Genomic DNA, 23,367 nt, shown 5'->3' with positions numbered 1-23,367 from the left:
CTTCGCGAAAATCAAGCTAGTCAATCCTAAAGGAAATCAGTGGAAGGACTGATGCTGAAGCTGAAACTCCAATACTTTGTCCACCTGATGTGAAGAGCCAACTCATTGGTAAAGACCCTGATGCTGGGAAAGACTGAGGGCAGGAGGAGAAGGGACAACAGAGGGTGAGATGGTTGGATGGCATTAGTGACACGAAGGACATGAGCTTGAGCAAGCTCAGGGAGTTGGTGATGGACAGGGAAGCCTGGTGTGCTGCAGTCCATGGGGTAGCAAAGAGTTGGACAGAACTGAGCAAATGAACTGAACTGTGTTTATATGTGTGTACCAGGTTTAGTCAGGTTTTGTGAGTATGTGTGCGTTGGAAAGGGTTAGTCGCTCAGTTGTGCCTAACACTTTGCGACCTCATCGACCATAGGCCACCATGCTCCTCTCTCCATGGGATTCTACAGGCAAGAATACTGGAGTAGATGGCCGTTCACTTCTCCAGCGGATCTTCCTGACCCAGGGATCGAACCCAGGTCTCCTGCATTGCAGGCAGATTCTTTACCCTCTACGCCACCAAGGAAAGCCCCAAGATAGTCATCAGTTCAGTTCAGTTCAGTCGCTCAGTCGTGTCTGACTCTTTGCAACCCCATGAATCGCAGCACGCCAGGCCTCCCTGTCCACCACCATCTCCCAGAGCTCACTGAGACTCATGTCCATCGAGTCCGTGATGCCATCCAGCCATCTCATCCTCGGTCGTCCCCTTCTCCTCCTGCCCCCAATCCCTCCCAGCATCAGAGTCTTTTCCAATGAGTCAACTCTTCGCATGAGGTGGCCAAAGTACTGGAGCTTCAGCTTCAGCATCATTCCTTCCAAAGAAATCCCAGGGCTGATCTCCTTCAGAATGGACTGGTTGGATCTCCTTGCAGTCCAAGGGACTCTCAAGAGTCTTCTCCAACACCACAGTTCAAAAGCATCAATTCTTCGGCGCTCAGCCTTCTTCACAGTCCAACTCTCACATCCGTACCTGACCACTGGAAAAACCATAGCCTTGACTAGATGGACCTTTGTTGGCAAAGTAATGTCTCTGCTTTTCAATATGCTATCTAGGTAGTCGTAGAAAGATTTTCATCTATTGATCAAATTTTCTGAAGGTTTTTTATTCATTCTTGAGTCAACTGCAGTTTTCAGTAAGTTGGTATTTTTCAAGGAAACTATCCATTTCATCTAAAAGTTCAAAATAATGATATGGAAATGTTCACGTGACTTTTTCCTCTTTACTGCACTTATACCTTTATCCCAGTTCTTACCGCCTGCCAGCGGGTCAACAAACTTTCTGCTAAGAACCAGAGCATAAATATTTCAAGCTGTGTGGGCTACACACCACCTCTGTCATGCATGCTCCTTGTTTTTTTTTCCAAACAACCCTTTGAAAATATTACTAACCATTCACAGCCTACCAGCCTTACCAGATTCTGCCCAGGCCATAGACGGTCAAAGTCTGACCAACACTACTGATTCATGCCTTCTCATCTTCCTTAGTTTCGCCAGAGCCGCTGTAAGGTGATAAAAAGAACACTAGCCCACAGAAGGAACTGCCGAGTATGGGTGGAGAGAGAGGAGGACTGAGAGGGCAGCCTTGGAGGCGTGGCGGGGCTGCGCAGACACAGGGGCCAGGATGCGGCAAGGCGGGCTCCCAGGGTTTCGTCTCACAGTGAAATGAGATGACCACTCACCAAGGCAGGGAGACAAAAGAAGTCCAGCGGGGAGGGCAGTTCTGAGTCAACAAACTGAATATGAGATTCCTACGAGACACCGTTGTGAGTGGAGAGCTGGGAACTACTTGGAAGAAAGTCAATAAAACTGGAGCCATCTCCACACACTTCTTTCTCCTTGTCTGTAGTGCAAACCACAGTCATCAGGGTACAGAATCCACCCACAATGCAGGAGACATGGGTTTACACTGAAGATTCCCCTGGAGGAAGAAACAGCAACCTGCTCCAGTATTCTTGCCTGGAAAACTCCATGGACGGAGGAATCTGGCAGGCTACAGTCTGGGGGGCCATGAAAGAGTTGGGCACGACTGAGCGTGCACAGGCACGCTCAGTTAGCAGTGCAACCACTGAAGAGATGAGAAGAAGCAGTGTGGTGTGCCGGTCCAGCCTGCACAACCAGCTTCAGCATCTGCGCTCCTCCCTTCACTCACACACCTAGAACCAGACGGCCTGTCTCCAACGCCGCCTCACGAATCGACCCTTTCTCTCCACAACCTGCAGTGTTCCTGAAACAGTTTTTAAATGTGTTGTTAAGAAGTCCTTCTGATCATTCGTCTAAAACCTCCTGAGGCAAAGAAAATCATAGGAATCATGTGAATGTTGATTTCGATTTTCCACACTCTTGGTGTTAAATCTCTGGGAGACCAGTGCTTAAGATTCTGCTTACACTGCAGGAGACACAGGTTCTAGCTCTGGTTGGGGAACTATGATCCTGCACGCTGAGCAGTCAAAAAAAAAAAAAAAAGCTTAAAAAAAAAAAATATATATATATAAATTCTGCTAACACTTGGTAGCATACTAATCATTAAAAGTCAATTTTTAATTAATTATGATTCTGTACATATGTACATATTTCAAAGTTTCCTTTGATACTACAAATATAGATATGGCACTTTTTATTCACAAAATTACAGGGTGATTCTCTCAGTGTCGATACGCTACGTAGATGTTATACATCTGCATCAAAGCTGGCAAAAAAAACTCAAATTTTGAGAATTTGCTACTCTACAGTCACATGGATTTATATTGAAATGAAGAATCAGGGTAACACCACCAGGGCAAATTTTCAAAGCTCTAACTCCTCGACATTCTATCACCACCTACAAGTCAGTTTCTACCTTTTTCAGTGGCTGACTTTGTTAGTGCAGACTCTGCTCTGGGGCTCACGTGTTCCTGCCACACAGCCGCCCGGCATCACACAAAACCAGTGACAGCAGTGCTTGCCCTGAATCCACAGACAGCAGTAACACAACTCAGCATCACAGAAGCTTCCCCCAGAAAGGCGACCCCAGCAGGGCAAGGAGCGCCTTTCAACACTGAAAATGTTCTAACACAACTAATGTAATTGCTATCATTTAGATAATGACACTTTTTTGTTTTTTGGAACCTCCTAGTTGCCCATTTGTTCCTGTAGACATTACCATGACGTGTTTACTCTGTAGGAAAAACCAGACAATCGCTTGTAGGAAGCGTGCAAAGGTGCTCTTATTAGCAACAGTTTCTCCTGCGGGTCCGTCTTCTGTACGGAAGGGCCCCAGGTAGACGGCGCTGAACACCACTCAGCAGGACCGGGGCTGGCCAAAGGCCCCTTCACCCTGTGCGCTTCACACTGGAGCCCGCGAGGACCCTGGTCCCAGTGCTCAAGACGCTCCTGCCCCAGCCAGACCTCCCTGTCCCCTCCAGCTCACTCACACCCTCTTCTACAGTGAGCGCCTAAGATGAGGAAGGCGTGGGAGGCCGGGGACCAAGACCGGGAAGGCAAAGACAGGCAGGCCTGCGTCCCGTCCTCTTTCCTTTAAGCAACTCTTGAATCGACAAAACAAAAAGGAAACTACAGAGCAGGAAGGATTCTCCTCCCAACAGTTCAGCTGCCTCTGGCTACGAAACCTCCAGACAAAGCCCAGGAATGCCCTTCAGTCTTCTAAACGCCCCTCAGGTTCAGTACCTGGATTCCATTCTGCACAGAAAAATGTGGAGACTCTAGCAGAGGGGAATAACCCAGGGGCAGGTTCCAAAGTTCTTCCAAGACCCAACCCCTCCCCTAGGACGGTGGTCTATTTCAGGGGACTTCAGTAAACTAGGTCCCAGAGCTTCCAAAGCCCTGGTGAAGCCTGCAGGAACTCTTGGACAAGAAGAATGTTGGTTTCAGAAGCATCGTTTTGAACAAGCAAAATTCAAAACTTCACAGTTCACATTTCTTGATCAGAAAGGAAGCTCAATGATTCCAACCATGAAGAAAACTAATTTAGAAAAGGCAAAAGGACTGATTTGTCGGCTGGCTGAAAAAGTACCTTCGCGGGGAGTAAACATCAAATATTAGGTCAGTCGGTGACCAAAGAACTTTTTCCAGTCTCGAACTCACAAGACCCGGAAAGCACACCAATGAGGCAGAAGCGCCTGTTTCTGCTCAGCTTCTGGGTCACACAGGCCAGCGTGCCGCCATCGCTGCGCCGCATCTGAGCTCCTCTGTGCTATCAGCTCCCACTGGCAGCAACCACTGCGTTTACACCACATGTGCCCGGTTCCCAAAAGCACCTATTTCTTGGACCTCAGATTCTGCAGATTGCGAGGTGTGAAAACTTCCTCTGCCACCCACGTCGTTTTAACCGAGATGAGGCCAGGAAGGGACAGCCCGTCTCAAAGCATACCGAATTAGGAGATCGGCTTACGCAAGACGACCTGCCCGCTTTAAAGAAGCGTTGCGACCTCTGCTGTGGCCGTAATGCCTGCAGTGATGAGGCTTCACAGTTACTTTATTTGGTAAAACCTCAAGGCTGTCTTTTGCTATGGGCACCATTTCCCACGGACAGCTAATAAGAAATCAGTCATGTTACTGCAGGAGACACGTCTACGTAAGCAGACATTTGAGAGAGGAATACATGGCAGCACGCCTGGACCTCCCCGCAACACACCCCTCACTCACGTGCCTTCCCTCCGACACCCGTCGGACACGGCGGGCTACCCCCACACCGACGAGTGCTCCTCGGTGGCTTCTGGCTGTCCAAGCTCTCCCGGTCCTTCTCCTCCTTCTCTCAACAGTTCGTAACAACATGGACCATTTTTGATAATAGAGCAGGGAAGTTATTTTTATATTGAGAGCTTATTCACTTATTTCAAAGATTCAATGCTTGCTCGAATCATTCACATTTTTTAAAATGGGGATATAAGTGCTTTACAATGCTGTGTTAGTTTCTGCTGTACAGGAGCGTGAATCAGGCGTAAGCATACAGACACCCCCTCCTTCCTAAACCTTCCTGCTACCCCTCATCCCACCCCTCTAGGTCATCACAGAGCATCAAGCTGAGCCATACAGCGGCTTCCCACTAACTATATATATGCCAATGCTAATCTCTCAATTTGTCCCCACCCTTCACCTCCCTGTGACTTCCCAGGTGGTGCAGTGGTAAAGAATATGCCTGCCAAGGCCAGAGACATGGGTTCGATCCCTGGGTTGGGAAGATCCCCTGGAGGAGGAAATGGCAACCCACTCCAGTATTCTTGCCTGGAGAACCCATGGACAGAGAAGCCTGGAAGGCTACAGTCCATGAGGTTGCAAAGAGTCAGATACAATTGAGCAGCTGAGACACACACACACAAATGGGGCCACACATCCATCCCTCATGTCTGCATCTCAATTCCTGCCCTGCAAATAGGGTCATCTGTACCATTTTTCTAGATTCCACATACACACATTAATAATCGGTATTTGTTTTTCTCTTTCTGACTTAGTTCACTCTGTATGACAGCCTCTAGGTCCTTCACTGCAACACTGTTAACAACAGCCAGGACATGGAAGCAACCTAGATGTCTACTGAAAGACAAACAGATAAGGAAGACGTGGTACATACATACAAAGGAGTATTACTCAGCCATAAAAAGCAATGAAATTGGTTCATTTGTAGAGACTCACGACATCGTTCTCAGGATGGCCTTTAGAGCCAGGCTGAGTTAAAATTACAATGCAACCTTCTTGGGGAGCAGTGTTCCCCAAGGAGGGTCATCTACTCCCTTCATCAGACTGCCTCTGGCTAACTGTGGCTGAAATTCAAGTTCACCTTCAAAACAAAAATTGACCAAAATGAGAATATTAAGATAATAAGATATTAAGATAAATGTACTGTAGAGGCTGAAGGCAAATTCTAAAAGTCTTGAAAATACTCTGAACAATGGTAACGCTAAAAGCCGTATAAACACTCCCAAAGCAAGCTCCACTCCTGTTCCTGCCCAGGCGATCCCCCAGACTCTATCTTTAAATTGGCACTTTTTATGCTGTGTTCTCAGTGCTGCTCTCTATCACCAAATCTACTTGACCCATGTTTTCCAGAATCTGTTATTAATTCCAAAGTCCCACCAGGGTCAGAAGTTCAACTTAAAATTTCTATTGTTTAAATCCTTATTCTGCCATCCCAGCGGTTATATTCTTCTCCTTGGCTAAAAATCAATCAATCCATCAGACAATCAGCTTAGATCTTACAGAAAGAAGGACGAAGTGGAGGTGAAGGGATCGTCTTACGGACACCATCACAGGCAGGGGCGGGGCTTCTGAACCCGAGGCTCAGAGAGCACAGACGGATCCTGCAGCGCCTGGCAGCGAGCAACCCGAGCAACCCGTCGGTCAGACTCCGCCTGTCTGCTGCCTTTATCCTCCATCTCCCACCCTTCATTTCCTTTATCAAGGCTTACTCACTCACCACCACCCAAAGTGCTCCCTAAGCCCAGCACCCGAAAGCGGTTTCTCCTTCCACTAAGCCCAAGGCGTTTCACGCCCAGACACTGTGGCTCTGATCACACGGGGACTTAGAACCCAGAGTAGCACACTTCCTGCAGAAACTTCCTTCTCTTGATCAATGGTCGCCAAGGACCAAACTGCATTCCCACCACCGGAGGATTCAGGAAGCCCTAAGCTCGAAATGACTCTAGCTGGAGGTGATTAAGGGTAAATGAGTCGACATGTATGTACGTTATGTGTATGAAAGTGTGTTAGTCACTCCGTCGTGTCCAACTCTTTGTGATCCCATGGACTGTAGGCGGCCAGGCTCTGTCCATGGAATTCTCCAGGCAAGAATACTGGACCGGGTCGCCAGTGCCTCCTCCACAGGATCATCCTGACCCAGGGACTGAACCCAGGTCTCCTGTACTGCAGGCAGATTCTTCATCATCTGAGTCACCAGGGAAGAGCCTGGCTTAGAATGTGTCCATCATAGAATGTCTGCCCCATTCCAACCGGAAGGTTTTGACATCTCTCAGTCTGCTTTTCAGATTGCAGGATTTCCACTACCTGTCCTCTTCCTTGCCTCCGCGCCAGGATAATAGATGCTGCTTTCTGACAGATCCTTTCCTTTGTCTCAATACAGAATTTTTCAGGGGCCGATCTACTGAGCTCAGCCTAGGAGCTGAGGCCAACATCTGAGTCTCCTCAGCACACAAGTTTGAGAGAAGTCTTAGCAACATGGGAGGGCCCTAATCAGACAGGTGGCCCTGCTAAGAATGGGAAAAAACAGCAGCTGAATCGGCCAGCACCTTGATCTCAGGCTGCCAGTCTTCCAAACTGCGAGAAAATAAACGTTTATTGTTTAAGCCACCCAGTCTAGAGAATGTTATTATGGCAACCCAAGAGGATGGAGATAGGATTTGGTAACAGAAGTTGTCAATTCTGGCTGCATCTAACAACCACACCTGATGTCTAGGCCCCACTCCAGACCAGTTAAATCAGACATGCTGGGTAACATCCAGGAACTGGTATTTTTAAAAGCTTCCCCAATAATTATATTAGATTCTAGATTAAGAACCACTGCATGAAATACAACTATAATGAGGTCTGAGACCACATCTCGTTAACCTCCATAATTCCCTCCTACTCCTAGTATATGGTAAAAATTCAGTAAACTATGTAATAAATGACACGTATGTATAAAATTTCCATATTTGATAATCATTATACTAACAAATAGTTGAAAAAATATATTTATTCATGTGATATTCATTCTGTTAAGAAACATTTATTAGGTGCCCACTATCTACCAATTATCAGGCTGGGGATTGCAGATACATTGATGTGCCCTGTTCTGCAACATAAACATTTAAAATCGTCTTTCAATTAGTCATGCTTAGGGCTTCCCTGGTGGCCCAGATGGTAAAAAAGCCTGCAATACAGGTGACCCAGGTCCAATCCCTAAGTCAGGAAGATCCTCTGGAGAAGGAAATCACTACCCTTTTGCCTGGAAAATTATTCTTGCCTGGAGAATCCCATGGACAGAGGAGCCTGGCGTGCCACAGTCCATGGGGTCACAAAGAGTCGGACACAACTGAGTGACGAACACACAGTTAATTAAAATATGGAAAACCAGTAAGAGTTCTCCAGCAAAAACACAGCACAGGATTGTTCTTAAAAATGTTTTCCCTCAATCTCTTTACTTAAAAATGTAAAAGTGTAAAAGGAGCTGGCTGATGCAGGGATAAGGTTAACTTAGGAATCAATGTTTTCATTTGGGCACATTTTGTGTGGCCCACTTATATCAAGTCTAGGAGATTTCTACAAATAAGGTAATAACACCCCTCAGTTCAGTTCAGTTGCTCAGTCGTGTCCAACTCTTTGCGACCCGATGGACTACAGCACGCCAGGCCTCCCTGTCCATCACCAACTCCCAAAGCTCGCTCAAACACATGTGCATCGAGTAGGTGATGCCATCCAACTATCTCTTCTCTGTCGCCCCCTTCTCCTCCTCTTTTCCAGCATCAGGGTCTTTTCCAGTGAGTCAGTTCTTCCCATCAGGTGGCCAAAGTATTGGAACTTCAGCTTGAGCATCAATAATGTACCTAGAGACAAATAACCATACTAATCCAGTCAATGAAACATGAGCTTTCTGTGCTGAGTCTAGAACCCCTTGAGACCACCTGCACAAGAAATTAAACACACACGAATTTAAGGCTTGAAGCAGCCTTAGCATCTGATACATCTTACTCTCCCTCCCTGTCATCCTCAAATCTCAGAATATGCCATTCAAAATTCCTGAAGGGCCTGAGGTTACTAGCAAAGTCTGAAACACCTCAGTCCTACTCATTCCCAAATTCAATTCGGGGCTGTTTGCATAACAGTGCAGAGCCTACTCGGGCTAGTGGAGAATCTCCTACCATCTAGGTGTAATTAACTGGCCCATCCTCTCCCTATGCTAATAAAGCTAAAGACACAGAACCAGATGAAAGACACTCTTCACCACAGAAGTGAATATTCCTTCACATCCGATCTTCCCTCATCTCTCAAATTATTTGATACATGTAGCTTTCATCTTATTTCTCAAAGAAAAAATCCTAGATCTAGAATGAAAGAAACTCCACACACTGGTTATTTGACATTTTGGTGGTTTTTAATATTCCATATATTAAAATAATTTTTTGTTAAAATATTAAAATAAAATAAAGACCGGAGGCAGTGACATCAAGGAAGGCCTTCTATGAAATTGATTTCAAAAAAGAGTAAGACTTAGACGTGAGGGTGGGACAGAAAGGGAAACATTCCAAAGAGAAGGAATAGCATGTCAAAGGCCTAGAGGCAAAAAGGGGAAAAAAGAGAGAGAGCGCGCACAATTTGGCATCTGTTATCCTACGGATAGAGGAGCCACTGTCCATGGGGTTGCCAAAGAGTCAGACACAACTTTGCAACTAAACAGCAAAGTATATCTTAGGCCAGTGTTACCTACACTTCTTTATCACAACCCCATGATACTCCTGGACACAGTACACACGTGTATTTTCATATATGCACAGGGGTCCTCCTTCCTACCTGACTTGCCCACCTGATTCACTGCACATACTAAAATTCCTAACAGTCTCAGATCAGTTATTTATAGGCTGAAACAACAAACTGGTTCCAAATCAGGAAAGGAGTAGATCAAGGCTGTATGTCACCCTGCTTATTTAACTTATATGCAGAGTATATCATGAGAAATGCTGGACTGGATGAAGCATAAGCTGGAATCAAGACTGCTGGAGAAATATCAATAACCTCAGATATGCAGATGACACCACTCTTATGCCAGAGAGCAAAGAAGAATCAAAGAGCCTCTCGATGAAAGTGAAAGAGGAGAGTGAAAAAGTTGGCTTAAAACTCAAGATTTAGAAAACTAAGATTGTGGCATCTGATCCTATCACTTCATGGCAAATAGATGGGGAAACAGTGGAAACAGTGACAGACTTTATTTTGGGGGGCTTCAAAATCACTGAAGATGGTGACTGCAGCCATGATTTTAAAAGATGCTTGCTCCTTGCAAGAAAAGTTATGACCAACCTAGACAGCTTATTAAAAAGCAGAGACATTACTTTGCCAACAAAGGTTCGTCTAGTCAGAGCCATGGCTTTTCCAGGAGTCATGTATGGATGTGAGAGTTGGACTATAAAGAAAGCTGAGCACTGAACAATTGCTGCTTTTGAACTGTGGTGTTGGAGAAGACTCTTGAGAGTCCCTTGGACTGCAAGGAGATCCAACCAATCCATCCTAAAGGAGATCAGTCCTGAATATTCATTGGAAGGACTGATGCTGAAGCTGAAACTCCAATACTTTGGCCACCTGATGCGAAGAACTGACTCATTGTAAAAGACCCTGATGCTGGGAAAGATTGAAGGTGGGAGGAGAAGGGGACGACAGAGGATGAGATGGTTGGATGGCATCACCGACTCAAAGGACATGAGTTTGAGTTACCTCCAGGAGTTGGTGATGGACAGGGAGGCCTGGCGTGCTGCAGTCCATGGGGTCGCAAAGACTCAGACATGACTGAGCGACTGAACGAAACTGAACTGCTGGTGTCTCTCCCTGTAGCCAAGACGGAGGAGAGAGAGAGCCTGCTCACCCAGCCTGCAACCTTCCCAGCACCCCACCTGGGCCGAGGGTGGTAGCACCTGGTATTTTTCCTTCTCCAGGCCCCTCTCCCTCCTCCTGCAGTGGGCAAAGGCTGACAGGGGGTCACAAAGCCGGATTCCTTTGCTTCGGAAGTTAGACAAGCCCCCATACTACACCCTTTCTCAGCCTCCTCCGTTCAGCTGCTACTCCCTTCTCTCTCCCAGAGGTCTGCACTCCAAGAATCAATCCCTGCACATGTAAAACTCACGTGATGCCCTGCTGCTGCTGCTAAGTGGCTCCAGTCGTGTCCGACTCTGTGCGACCCCACAGACGGCAGCCCACCAGGCTCCCCCGTCCCTGGGATTCTCCAGGCAAGAACACTGGAGTGGGTTGCCATTTCCTTCTCCAGTGTGTGAAAGTGAAGTCGCTCTTCGCGACCCCATGGACTGCAGCCTACCAGGCTCTTCCATCCATGGGATTTTCCTACATATTGTGCTCAAAGACCACCCAAATAAAGGAACCAGGGCTTGTCCAAAACAGGAGTAATCCTGTGGCTGGGCCGGGGAGGTCCTAGAGGGGCCAGGACTTTCTGTGTGAGAAGTGAAGGAAACGCTCAAAAAAAGATGGGAGCACGTCACAAGGACCCAGAAGCTGGTCTGAAGGAACTCTAGGTGGCCAAATCTGAGAAAATGTGAGCACTGAAATATTTAGTGACAAATGATAACACCATTGAGAAAACAAATTCCTGAATCCATGCCAATAATATCAATAAGAAACAAAGTGTTTCCTCGTTTAAAGCAAACTGTCAACAACTGTCTAAAGGAGAGATAACCATCTAAGTGGAAAGAATGTTGGAGGCAGAAAATCATTCTGCAACCATCACAGGAAAGACTGAATCCGGCAAAAATCATCAACAGAGGCTCCATCAAAACAAGTTTTCTGATGAGGAATGAACACCCACATAGCCGTCAGTGGTCTCCCCGCACCATGCCATGCTAAGTCACTTCAGTCGTGTCTGGCTCTGCGACCCCATGGACTGTCGCCCACCAGGCTCCTCTGTATGGGGATTCTCCAGGCAAGAAGACTGGAGTGGGTTGCCATGCCCTCCTCCAGGGGATCTTCCCAACCCGGGGATCGAACCCTTGTCTCCTGTGACTCCTGCACTGTAAGCAGATTCTTAACCACGGAGCCACTTGCAAAGCCCACAGAGTGCTTATTGATTTCAGGAGAGGAAGACACAGCAAAGACAACTGGCTGGGTGGTCAAAGTTAGAACCACCCACTAGCAACAGACCTCTCCGGTGCCTCCAGGTCTGACACCTCGATGCAGAGGGCTCAGCTGAGATCTCGATCACCATCTGATCAAAAGTCAGAGCGATGCACAACGAAGAGGAGTTCTACTGTCAGTCCCTTCCCTAAGCACTCACAGTGTCTCTCTGCTGTTCCTGGATGAAATCCAGCCCCCACAAATGGGTTTAAGAGCCATTTTGTGACCCACAGCCCTAACCCCGGGGCCTCCACACACGCACCGCTGTGGCCTCAAAGCTTCTCTCTCCCTTGTGCTCCCTGCTCATGCCAGGGCTTTTCAGTTTCGGAAGACAATTTCAGGTTGTTAAATTAATCAAATGAGGCAAACAAAAACAACGTATTTCGCAGTAGTGCAAACATGCTTTGACCTTAAAAATTTATAAAACGTGGAAGTCAGACATTTACCCCTGAACCATGAATATAATTTGTATCTAACAGGATACTGTAAAAACACAGAAGCAGTTACAAAATAAAAAAATTTCTAATCAACTACATTATAGTATTTTTTCTTTTTTTTACATATTAATCACACAATGCTCAGGAAAAAAACAGAAACAGATTCTCCCAACCTGTTTAGCTGTCTAACTCCAAGAGTGGCCTTTTCCAGTGACCGAGGGCTGGTATACCCACAGCCCATCTACCTCCATCTCCATGGGAACCACTGAAAGAACCCCTGCAACCTAAGTATTCCCAGAGTTGCCAAGATGCCATCCTCCCAGGATACATACACTCGAAACCTGTACTCATGGGATGTCATGAAATTCCTGACCCCACTTCCCACCCTGAGCCTGCTCACTACCCATTCCTCCCAAGTAGGTTTCTGGAAGAAAACACCCTCGGAGGGAGCCACAAAAGGCCACGCATGCGCTTAAAGAAACATCACCTGTGCTACCCGCTGCGGAGCGGGCAACAGATGGGAAGGGAAACCCCCTACCCAGCTCAAAAGGGAAAGAGTAGAAGAACAATGGGGCAGAAAGAACTCTTCTCCTAGTTATTAGGAAAAGTAAGAAACTTCTCAGACCCAGGTTCCTGCGAGTCGTCACCTGGGACGAATTATGTCAGATGACTTCTCTGAACTCTGGAAGCAGCGAAGGCTTCACGGGTGTCCTTTCAGGACAGCATTGGGCTGGGCTTCCCGTGACTGGGCTAGTTTACAACTTGTTACAACTAGTTACAAAAAGTTTACAACTTGATACGGGCAGAGGTTAAATTCTAGAACTCTGTCCAATCGAGACAGAAATAATTTCTAACCAGTGGAAAGATAACCCCCCAAGTAACAGTTCATAGCCCTACTGAAATTAATCAGCTTTTACCTAAGCCAACTATCTATGACATTTTCTATGTATCTACCATTTCAACATTTTTCGAGTAGTTTTTACATTTTACTGGTTCCCTCACTACTGAGTTGGAGAAAATCTTTAACAAGTATCCACTTTGTATTACCGTAAGTAAGCATTTTATCTTTCTGGAAATCCTACTTTAACAAGTACCACTTAAGCTACAGTCCATCCGGTCAGGCATCACTAAGCACACACATCCTCAGAAAACAGATTGTGCTGTTCGTGTGCATGGCTTGTAATCTACATAAATGGTGTTGTGCTATAGATTTGATTTGGTGATTTCCCTTTTTGCTCAATACAATGTTTATAAGATCTTAAAAAAAAAAAAGAGTGTCACTTGTAACACCGTTTCTACAGATGATCAATAAACAACCTCTAAAATTTCAATCACCTCAGTTTGACTGGATTTTTAAATATATACAGTACATACAATATACATACTGTATACTTCAACTTCTTAAGTCCTTTCATAGGAGAATGACCTATACTGTGTATTTCTTGAGTCATTACTGCGTTATCAAAGGTCCTACTTAGGGCTAAAGATGCAAGGCAAACTTCCCTGGCTGCTAAGAAAACAAAGCTGAAGGTCAAGTCAATAAGCCCGGGTGAGTACAGAGCCCTGGCAATCCTCTGCAGGTTAGAACTCCCCGTGGACTATTTTAAATCACCAGAGGCTTGGGCAGAGTAAACATCTGCTAGTGCAAACGGCTACCAGTATTTTTTTTTAAATTTCCCTCTCTCCTCAGTCACCTTCTCTGAGTGTTTTGCACTCTCTAGCTTTTTCTCTCTGCATTCAAATAGTAAGAGAAAATAGTGGACAGAATTATGGCTGATAAGCTTCAGAGAGTGTTATTACCTCAACGTTAACAAAAAGGGAAATTGCTTAAATAAAACTACATTTAAGAGTAAGTATGCATTTTTGGGTTCAGAGTTCTTTGAGAAAAATGGACCCTACAAAGTTAGTTTAAAGGCTGCTGCCAAATGCAGATCAAACTTGTATAAAGATTTTTAAAAATCTAACATAAACCAATGGGAAAATAGATGTTCCTACATCATTTGGCATACTACTCATTTAGCAAGAAACATACCACTGTGTACTGTAAGAAGCAAAACAAATATCAAAACATGACGCTATGTTTCAATCTATGAACCAAACACAAATTAACTTTAAAAGAGCGTACCTCACTATATTTGTATTCTGGAGTCTAAACAAAGAAAATTTTCAAAAACAGTCCTACTAGCTGAGTCCGCTCTCTTTCCATTCTAATCTTGCTTCCGAGCCTGCTCTTGTCTGAGTTTCCAATGGTTAGCGTGTTGTTAGATCTGACCATCACCAGTTATCCAGTTGCAGAGCCTAGGAATTCCGTGTCTCCCTTTTGCTCAATGAAACAGCGAGTCCTGTCAATTTCTCCTCCCAAACATCTTCTGAAGCTTTGTATTTCTCCCTATTTTTTCCCTAATACTGTCCCAGGCCAACATATACCAACACATTTGGCCTGAACCTCTGCCAGTGTGTCTTAACCTTCCACTCCTGGCCCCTCTACAAGGCTACCAGAGCGGTAAAGGTATGCCGTCTTTAAAAGCCTCCACAGGTTTTTGTTAACATCAAGAAAAGTCCAAACGCGCGCTTATCAGGGCCTTTCGGCACTGCAACATGTAGGTTCTATCTACTTTCCCAGCACCTCCTCCATGCTCCGGACCGCAATCCAACCCAAGAGTTGAAGTACTTGCACCTCGGAGCGCCTAGCACACCGGTTCCTTCCCTCTTTCCAGGACAGCTTCCGCTCTGAAGATGCCAACTCACACGAACCTGCCACCTAAAGTGGTCCTCTCTTTACCATCTACCTCTGACACCGCTTGTCTTCCTTATAACGTTTACCACTATCTGTAAAAGTTCGTGGGGGGGGGGGGGGTGGGGGGGTGATGTCTTTTCTTGCACCCCTAGAATACAAGCTCTAGACAGAGTAAGGGTCTTTCTGTCCTATAGACCAGTTTCCCAGGGCCTAGAAGAGACCGTGAATCCGCAACAAGTATCTGTTTACTCCATGAGGCCTGGGCATAGGGGTCTCTGAGTCCCCAGCCACGAGACTCGTCCACTTCTTTCTCCTCGGGCCTACAGAGGCTGTCTCCCTTCTGGCTCTCCAAAGGCTGGAAGCCAGTCCTCCTCCCAACGCGCCTTGAGTATAATATTGATACGAAGGGCATGTCCCAAAGCCCCTCAGCGTTCCCCGCCGTGCAGCGAGCATCCTCGCGCTGGGTACCGCGAAGTCACGGGGAGCGACCGGCTCTCTGGGGACACTTTCCAGCGGAACGACCCCCGTCCCGGTCAGTGCGTTCGAGTCGGACCGCAGCTACTGAAAGGAGCCTGTGACCCCAAGGGCCCAAAGAGAAAGGCGGCGAGGCGGCAGGCGCTAGGAAGGCGAACGCCCGCACGCGTCGGACCGCCGCCCCCGCCCCAGCGCCGGGCGCCCGCGGGCCGGGACGCGGGAGGGCGGGGCGGCCTCGGCGTCGCGCCTCCCAGCCCGCCCCGCCCCCTGCACGCCCCCCGGGCTCCGCGCCCCCGCCTCCCGCGCCTTACCTGCGGGGTCGAGCGCCATGTCCACGCGCGGGAGGCGGCAGCCGCGCGGCCGCCCGCGAGAGTGGGTGGGGCGGGGCCGGACGGGAGGCGGGGCGGGGCGGCCCACGGGGGCGAGAGGAGGAGCGCGGCGCCGGGCGCAAAGCGCGGCGGCTGCGACGCCTCTTACTTCCCGGCCGCGACTTCCGCCGCCCGCCGCGCCTGCGCACTCCCGACCCGTCCCTAGCCGCGTGACCCGAGCGGAGGGACTCGCCCCGGGGAAGCCCCGGGAGAGGGCGTGGCCGCCTGGACCCCGCAGGCGCGCCGGGCGCGAGCTTGTGCGCCCGCTGCCCGACTGGGTCCGTGAGGTTGCGGGCGCGGGTCCACACCCCCGGGCGACTCCATTCAATCCCAAGCCTCTCTCTGCGTTCCTGCCTTCGAACCTGAGAAGCCAGCCTGCTCCTTTGTTTGCACTTCGTTACCGTTCGTTCGTTCAGAAGTGTCTGTGTCAGGCCTGCCAGGTTCTAGCCTTGGTTCTGAATACTAGGGGGAAATAACTGGATAAAAATGAAATCTCTAATTCTGAAAAAGCACAGTGTTGGTGAAGAAGCCGGTGAGAGCAGTGCGCTGCTAAATGCGGCGAGCAGTTCTTCCAGGCGGTGCAGCAACTTTCTACTATATGCAGCATCTTTCTCCCGTCCCGCCCCCATCGGAAGCCTGTGCCTCTCCTGGAGGTTACAAGTAGGAAATGGGCGCAAGGGGCACTTCTGTCCTGTGAAATGATACCCTTGGATGATGCTACAAATCCCCACTCTGTCGATTGAAGCTGTTAAGTGTGTGAGAAAAATGAAGGAAGGTGATAGCCACCGTCCTCAAGAACCCCAATTGCCCCCTTCCCAGTAAAAACTTTCGCGGTAGCAATGATGCCCATACCCATTCACCAAGCAGCCTTCAGAAAGGCCCCCTTCTTATGCTTACGTGTAACTAGCTCCAGCCCCAGAAGGTGCGGAGGGGGACAGATGGGACAGATGTTGGAAAAACAAGGAGCAGCTGCTGCTTCCCTGTGAGGGATTTAAGGCTTTCAAAAAAAAACGATTCCCTCCCCACCTACCTGCAGGCCTCCTCCCCTGCTGCTGCTTCCGCCTGGTCAGTTGGCAGAGAAGCTGACGCGGTGGAACAGGGCTGGGAAAGTGGGTCTCAGCTCAGCAGGTCTTCCGTTTAAGGGCCTATTTGGGCATAACGGTCCTTATCACAGCTGCAGGGTGAGGTGCCAAGCTGGAGAATTACTGTTTCACTCAGCCAGGCAGGAAATCGGGCCCTGTTCCCTGTATGTTTTATAAGTGTGTTTTAAAACACACCAAATTCATTCTAGAGGGGAAGGATTTAATTTAGGAAGTAAATATTTTTGAGGAGATGAGGTGGGGTAAAAAAAATATGAGTCAGTCACACACGTCAGTACTTGAACGAAAAATTCCTTATATATAAAAAAAGAAAAGCATTCTGGTAAAGGGGGAACCTTGGAGAGCATTAGTCAGAGACTTGTAGGTACTGTCACCCGAATCCTGTTTCATGACCTATTCGCTTTCTAGGTTGGCTAAGTCCCAACGTTTCTCCGGACTTTTGTTTCTAATTTGCAAAGTTGTTGTGAGAAATAAATATACCATCTAACACTCTTTCAGTCATTCGTGTACCACTGCCATAGTTTTTGCCATATCTATCACTTGAACCATTTTAAATTTTTTATTTAAATAAACTGAATTTGAAAAATACCTTAAATGGACACTCCCTACTTTAGCCTTATCCTAAGCAAGAACAGTGTCAAACTTTATTTTGGGGGGCTCCAAAATCACTACAGATGGTGATTGCAGCCATGACATTAAAAGACGCTTACTCCTTGGAAGGAAAGTTATGACCAACCTAGATAGCATATTGAAAAGCAGAGATGTTATACTTTGCCAACAAAGGTCCATCTAGTCAAGGCTATGGTTTTTCCAGTGGTCATGTGTGGATGTGAGAGTTGGACTGTGAAGAAGGCTGATCGCCGAAGAATTGATGCTTTTGAACTGTGTTGGAGAAGACTCTTGAGAGTCCCTTGGACTGCAAGGAGATCCAACCAGTCCATTCTAAAGGAGATCAGTCCTGGGTGTTCATTGGCAGGACTGATGCTGAAGCTGAAACTCCAGTACTTTGGCCACCTCATGCGAAGAGTTGACTCATAAAAGACTCTGATGCTGGGAGGGATTGGGGGCAGGAGGAGAAGGGGACGACAGAGGATGAGATGGCTGGATGGCATCACCAACTCAATGGACATGAGTTTGAGTGAACTCCGGGAGTTGGTGATGGACAGGGAGGCCTGGGGTGCTGCAATTCATGGGTTCGCAAAGAGTCGGACACAACTGAGTGACTGAACTGAACTGAACTGAAGCAAGAATATCTGTAAAATCATGGTTTTTGTGTGCCCCATAAAACAGTGTATGGTCAGGCCACAAAAAAATAACTGTTCTTTTGCTCTGTACATCCCCTGCCCAACCAGAACCAGCTTCACCTGCTGCTACTCTGGCTTTCCTATGTACTCGCTCCTGCCCCAGCTTGTAATTGTTCTAATCCAGGGAATGGTGAGGGGCATGCCCTTCTGCTAGTTTCCATGGTAACCAAGAGCCAGCTTGACATCCATTATTTCTAGAACTGACAATATCCCCCTGTCTCTGGGGAGTGAAGACTGCCACCACATCCTGCCCACTGTCGACAGTAGGACATTGGTCCAGGGCCCTTTTTCAGACGTGTAAGATCCCCCTGTCCATTAAACCATTGAAGTCTCTGTTGCCAACTCCAGGCTCTTTCTTAGGTCTTAAAGCTGGACAATATAAGGCTTGTAGGACTTCCCTGGTGGCTCAGACAGTAAAGTGTCTGCCTACAATGCGGGAGACCCGGGTTCAATAGCTGGGTCAGGAAGATCTCCTGGAGAAGGAAATGGTAACCCACTCCAGTATTCTTGCCTGGAAAATCCCATGGACGGAGAAGCCTGGTGGGCTACAGTCCATGGAGTCACAAAGAGTCAGACATGACTGTGAGTGACTTTAAAAAAAACAAACAGACAGGCAGCTGGACCTTTGCACTATGAGAAGTGCTGGCAAGAACAGCACCTCACTGCCTGGTACCAGACAGTATATTCCATCTCCTCCCTCAAATGAAACTAGGTCGTTTGGGGACAAAGTCTTTACAATCTGCCTGGGAAAGAGAAGTCATTTTTTTTTTAAGTTAAATCATAGAAATGTAATTGGCAATTCAAAACAGAGAAATTTTGTAAGCGATTACACAATGAACACACAATTTGGGGCTGAGGGGCTCACTGCCCCAGGAGTAAAAGAGGGAGGAGGGCCCATCGTCCTGGGAATGAGCTGCAGCTGTCATCCCCAGTGATCACTGGGGTTCAGACATCAGACCCTAACGGCCCCACGGTTGCTGTCACCAAGGACTGAGTGTCGGGGTGGTTAGGAAAGATGTCAAAGATGAGGATAAATTAAGGTTGACTTTGAAAGATGGGTAGTACAGGCAAGCAGAGAGGAAGGCTTGTCATGCTAAGAGAAGAAGGAGCAGACACCTCTGGGGTTCGAGATGGTCTTGAAGGACAGTGTGACGTGGGAAAGAGGGGGAAGGGAGAGACACGCAGGAGCAGAAGCGCAGGGATGCTCATGACCGCACTGTGGGCATGGGGATGGGCGATGCCTGAAACCACCTCGGTGAATGTGGGGAAGCAAGGATGGTTATAAATAAGACTGGCAAAAAAAAAAAAAAAACAGGTTCCCAAAGCCTTAAGCATTAGTCTGAGGGGTGCTGAATGTGTTGCTATAAGCAGCTGAAGGCTAACAAGTACAATAGAAAATGGCATTGTGGTCAAAGTAATGTTTTTCAAAGATTTTCTGTAGGACAGATTTAGAGAGCCAAGAGGTAAGCAGAAGAGTCAGGAGGCTATTGCAACTATTGAGGCAGAATCAGATGATAACTGAAACTGGAATATGTGAAATGTACCAAGAAAGGGTGAGTCAGAGTAATTATAAAGAGAGGACCTAGACTTCCCATTGTATTTAACACAAAGGAGTCAAGAAGGATTTCTAGGTGTGTACGGACCAGTGAGACAGTCATGATGATTTATGCTTCAAGTGATCTGCCCTTGACCCTCATTTCTAGGGAGCAGTACTGAGACAGAGAGGAAGTTAGGAGGAAGATGGAGGACCCCAGGGAGCAAAGACAGGCTGGCCCACGACAGAGCATGTGAGATGTGTAGTATGTAGACAGAATGCGTGTGTAGGTATGTTATGCATATATTTATTTGGGGTTTTGGGTGTTTTTTTGGCTGTGCTGAGTCTTTTTGCTACGCAAGCTTTCTCTAGTTGCAGCGAGTAGGGACTGCTCTCTTGGTTGTGCAGGGCCTTCTCATCGCGTGGCTTCTCTTGTTGCAGAGCACAGGCTCTGTGGTGGGCGGGCTCAGGGGTTGTGGCACCGGGGCTTGGTTGCCCCACAGTATACGGAGTCCTCCACGTTCCAGGGATCGAACCCACGTCCCCTGTGTTGGCAGGCAGATCCTTAACCACTGGACCACCAGGGAAGCCCCCATATGCTTGTTTTTCGGTCTAGTATCCAAAGAATGTGCAAATGTAAAGAAATATTTTGTTTGTCAAGTCAGTTCTCACTGGATCTAGCATTCATTTTTGCTCAGTTGATATCCCATTATTTTTTGAAATTGAAATGCTTAGTCAGTCCCAGCTTGCTTCTACCTCTGTCTAGCATTGAAATTAAATACTCTACCTTTTTTGTGTGTGTGATTTACTTTTTATTGAAGTAGAGTTGATTTACAATGTGTTGATTTCTGCTGTACAGTGAAGTGATTCAGTTATACATATATATGCATATTTTCTTTATTTGTATTCTTTTCCATTATGATTTATCATAGGATATTGAATATAGTTTCCTGTGCTATATAATGGCTTACCTGGTGGCTCAAATGGTAAAGAATCTGCCTGCAAAGCAGTAGACCCAGGTTCAATCCCTGGGGCGGGAAGATTGCCTGGAGAAGGGAATGGCAACCTACTCTAGTATTCTTGCCCGGAGAATCCCATGGACGGATACAGCAGGACCTTGCTGTGTATCCACCCTATGTATAATAGTTCTAATTTGCTAACCCCAGCCTCCCACTCTATTCCTCCCCCAACCCTCTCCCTCTTGGCAACCACAAGCCTGTTCTTTCTGTGAGTCTGTTCTGTTTTGTAGATATGTTTGTTTGTGTCGTATTTTAGACTCCACATATTAGTGATATCGTGTGACATTCTGACTTGCTTCGCTTAATATGATAATCTATCTCTTGGTCCATCCATGTGGCTGCAAATGGCATTATGTGTTTTGAATGGCTGAGTAATATTCCACTGTGTATACGTGCCACATCTTTTTCCATTCATCTGCTGATGGACATTTAGGTTGTTTCCATGAAAGACCGTACCTTTAATCCACCTGTGGCTCTGCTCTGCCCAGTCTTTGTACCAACAACAATTAAATTCAGAGGAATATTAACAGCCCCACCCCTACCAGTAGATGGACTTTGGAACCACTTCTTGGCTAGAAGCCCTGCCTGCTTTCTGAACTGTGATTTAGCCCCCGGTGCTCATGGCTGTGCCTTCTGTGATTTAAATGGCCTGAAGTCCAGGATGACATCTGTGCTTGTTTGCTAGGGTTGCCATTACAAAGTACCACATGCGGGGTGGCTTAAACCACAGACACTTGTATTCTTACAACTGGAAGCAAGAAGTGCAGGATCAGCATCCCAGGTTTCAACCTTTTTTATTGTCCAGCTCTCACATCCATACATGACTACTGGAAAAACCATAGCTTTGACCATACAGACCTTTGTCAACCAAGCAATGTCTCTGCTTTTTAATACGCTCTCTAGGTTTGTTATACCTTTTCTTCCAAGGAGCAAGCGTCTTTTAATTTGATCGCTGCAGTCACCATCCACAGTGATTTTGGAGCCCCCCAAAATAAAGTCTGTCGCTGTTTCCACTGTTTCCCCATCTATTTGCCATGCAGTGATGTGACTGGATGCCATTATCTTCATTTTTTGAATGCTGAGTTTTAAGCCTGTTTTTTCACACTCCTCTTTCACTTTCATCAAGAGGCTCTTTAGTTCCTCTTCACTTTCTGCCATAAGGGTGGTGTCATCTGCATATCTGAGGTTATTGATATTTCTCCTGGAAATCTTGATTCCAGCTTGTGTTTCTTCCAGCCCAGCGTTTCTTATAATGTATTCTGCACATAAGTTAAATAAGCAGGGTGATAATATACAGCTTTGTCTATTTCCTTCCCAATTTGGAACCAGTCCGTTGTTCCATGTCCAGTTCTAACTGTTGCTTCTTGATCTGCATACAGGTTTCACAGGAGGTGGTTAAGGTGCTATTCCCATCTCTGAGAATCTTCCACAGTTTGTTGTAATCTACACAGTCAATGAAGCAGAAGTAGATGTTTTACTGGAATTCTTTAGCTTTTTCTATGATCCAGCAGATATTGGCAATATGATCTCTGGTTCCTCTGCCTTTTCTAAATCCAGCTTGTATATCTGGAAGTTCTCGGTTCACGTCCTATTGAAGTGTAACTTGAAGGGTTTTGAGCATTACTTTGCTAGCATGTGAAATGAGTGCAATTGTGCAGTAGTTTGGACATTCTTTGGCTTTGCCTTTCTTTGGGATTGGAATGAAAACTGACCTTTTCCAGTCCTGTGGCCACTGCTGAGTTTTCCAAATTTGCTGGCATATTGAGTGCAGCACTTTCACAGCATCATCTTTAGGATTTGAAATAGCTGAGCTAGAATTCCATCACCTCCCCTAGTTTTGTTTGTACTGATGCTTCTTAAGGCCCACTTGACTTCACATCCCAGGATGTCTGGCTCTAGGTGAGTAGAGCCCCCTTTACTTGGAACTAGCCCTCCAAGTCATATCAGAGCTCCTGTCCACCCCTCATCTTTGTGTTGTGTGTTCTGTTCAGTTGCTTCCGGTCATGACCGACTCTGCCGCTCGAGGGACTGTAGCCCACCAGGCTCCTCTGTCTGTGGAATTCTCCAGGCAAGAATATTGGAGTGGGTTGCCATGCCCTTCCTCCAGGGGATGTTCCCAAGCCACAGATCCAACCCATGTCTCCTGTGTCTCCTGCACTGCAGGAGGATTCTTTACCGCTGAGTCATCGGGAAACTTCATTGCCCATATCCAGTCGCTCACAATGTCCACTAAACAGATGTTTGTTTCTTCTAAACCACTCCGTTGCCATTCTCAGTCCAATGACAGAGACAATGACAATAGCTTTCCACCCAACTCTCTGCTGCCTGACCTTTCCCGCATCCTTCCATCCATCGACTCTCATCTATCTCACCAACAATGGCAATGTGATCATAAAGCTTGTCATATCAAATACCTCAGAGGTTCCCCATATAAATAAAACACTTTCCTTGAACAAGGCTCACAAAACTCTTTATAAACCAGTCCTAGATGCTGTATTATCGTATCTCAACCACTCCTGTACTCTGCAATTTCTGTCA

General features: G+C 46.9%; 1 protein-coding gene across 1 annotated transcript in view; it reads right to left on the bottom strand.

Moving 5' to 3' along the window:
- CMC1 (C-X9-C motif containing 1) overlaps nt 1-15,993 on the bottom strand; it is an 82,304-nt gene extending 66,311 nt beyond the window's left edge. Inside the window, exon 1 of the mRNA XM_018067031.1 lies at nt 15,816-15,993. Coding sequence (XP_017922520.1) covers nt 15,816-15,834 — 19 coding nt within the window. The 5' untranslated portion in view covers nt 15,835-15,993. The remainder of the gene's footprint in view (nt 1-15,815) is intronic.

Source organism: Capra hircus, chromosome 22 (genome assembly GCF_001704415.2).
Source record: "Capra hircus breed San Clemente chromosome 22, ASM170441v1, whole genome shotgun sequence".
Classification (NCBI taxonomy): Eukaryota; Metazoa; Chordata; class Mammalia; order Artiodactyla; family Bovidae; genus Capra; species Capra hircus.
This window is presented reverse-complemented; position numbering and strand designations above follow the sequence as displayed.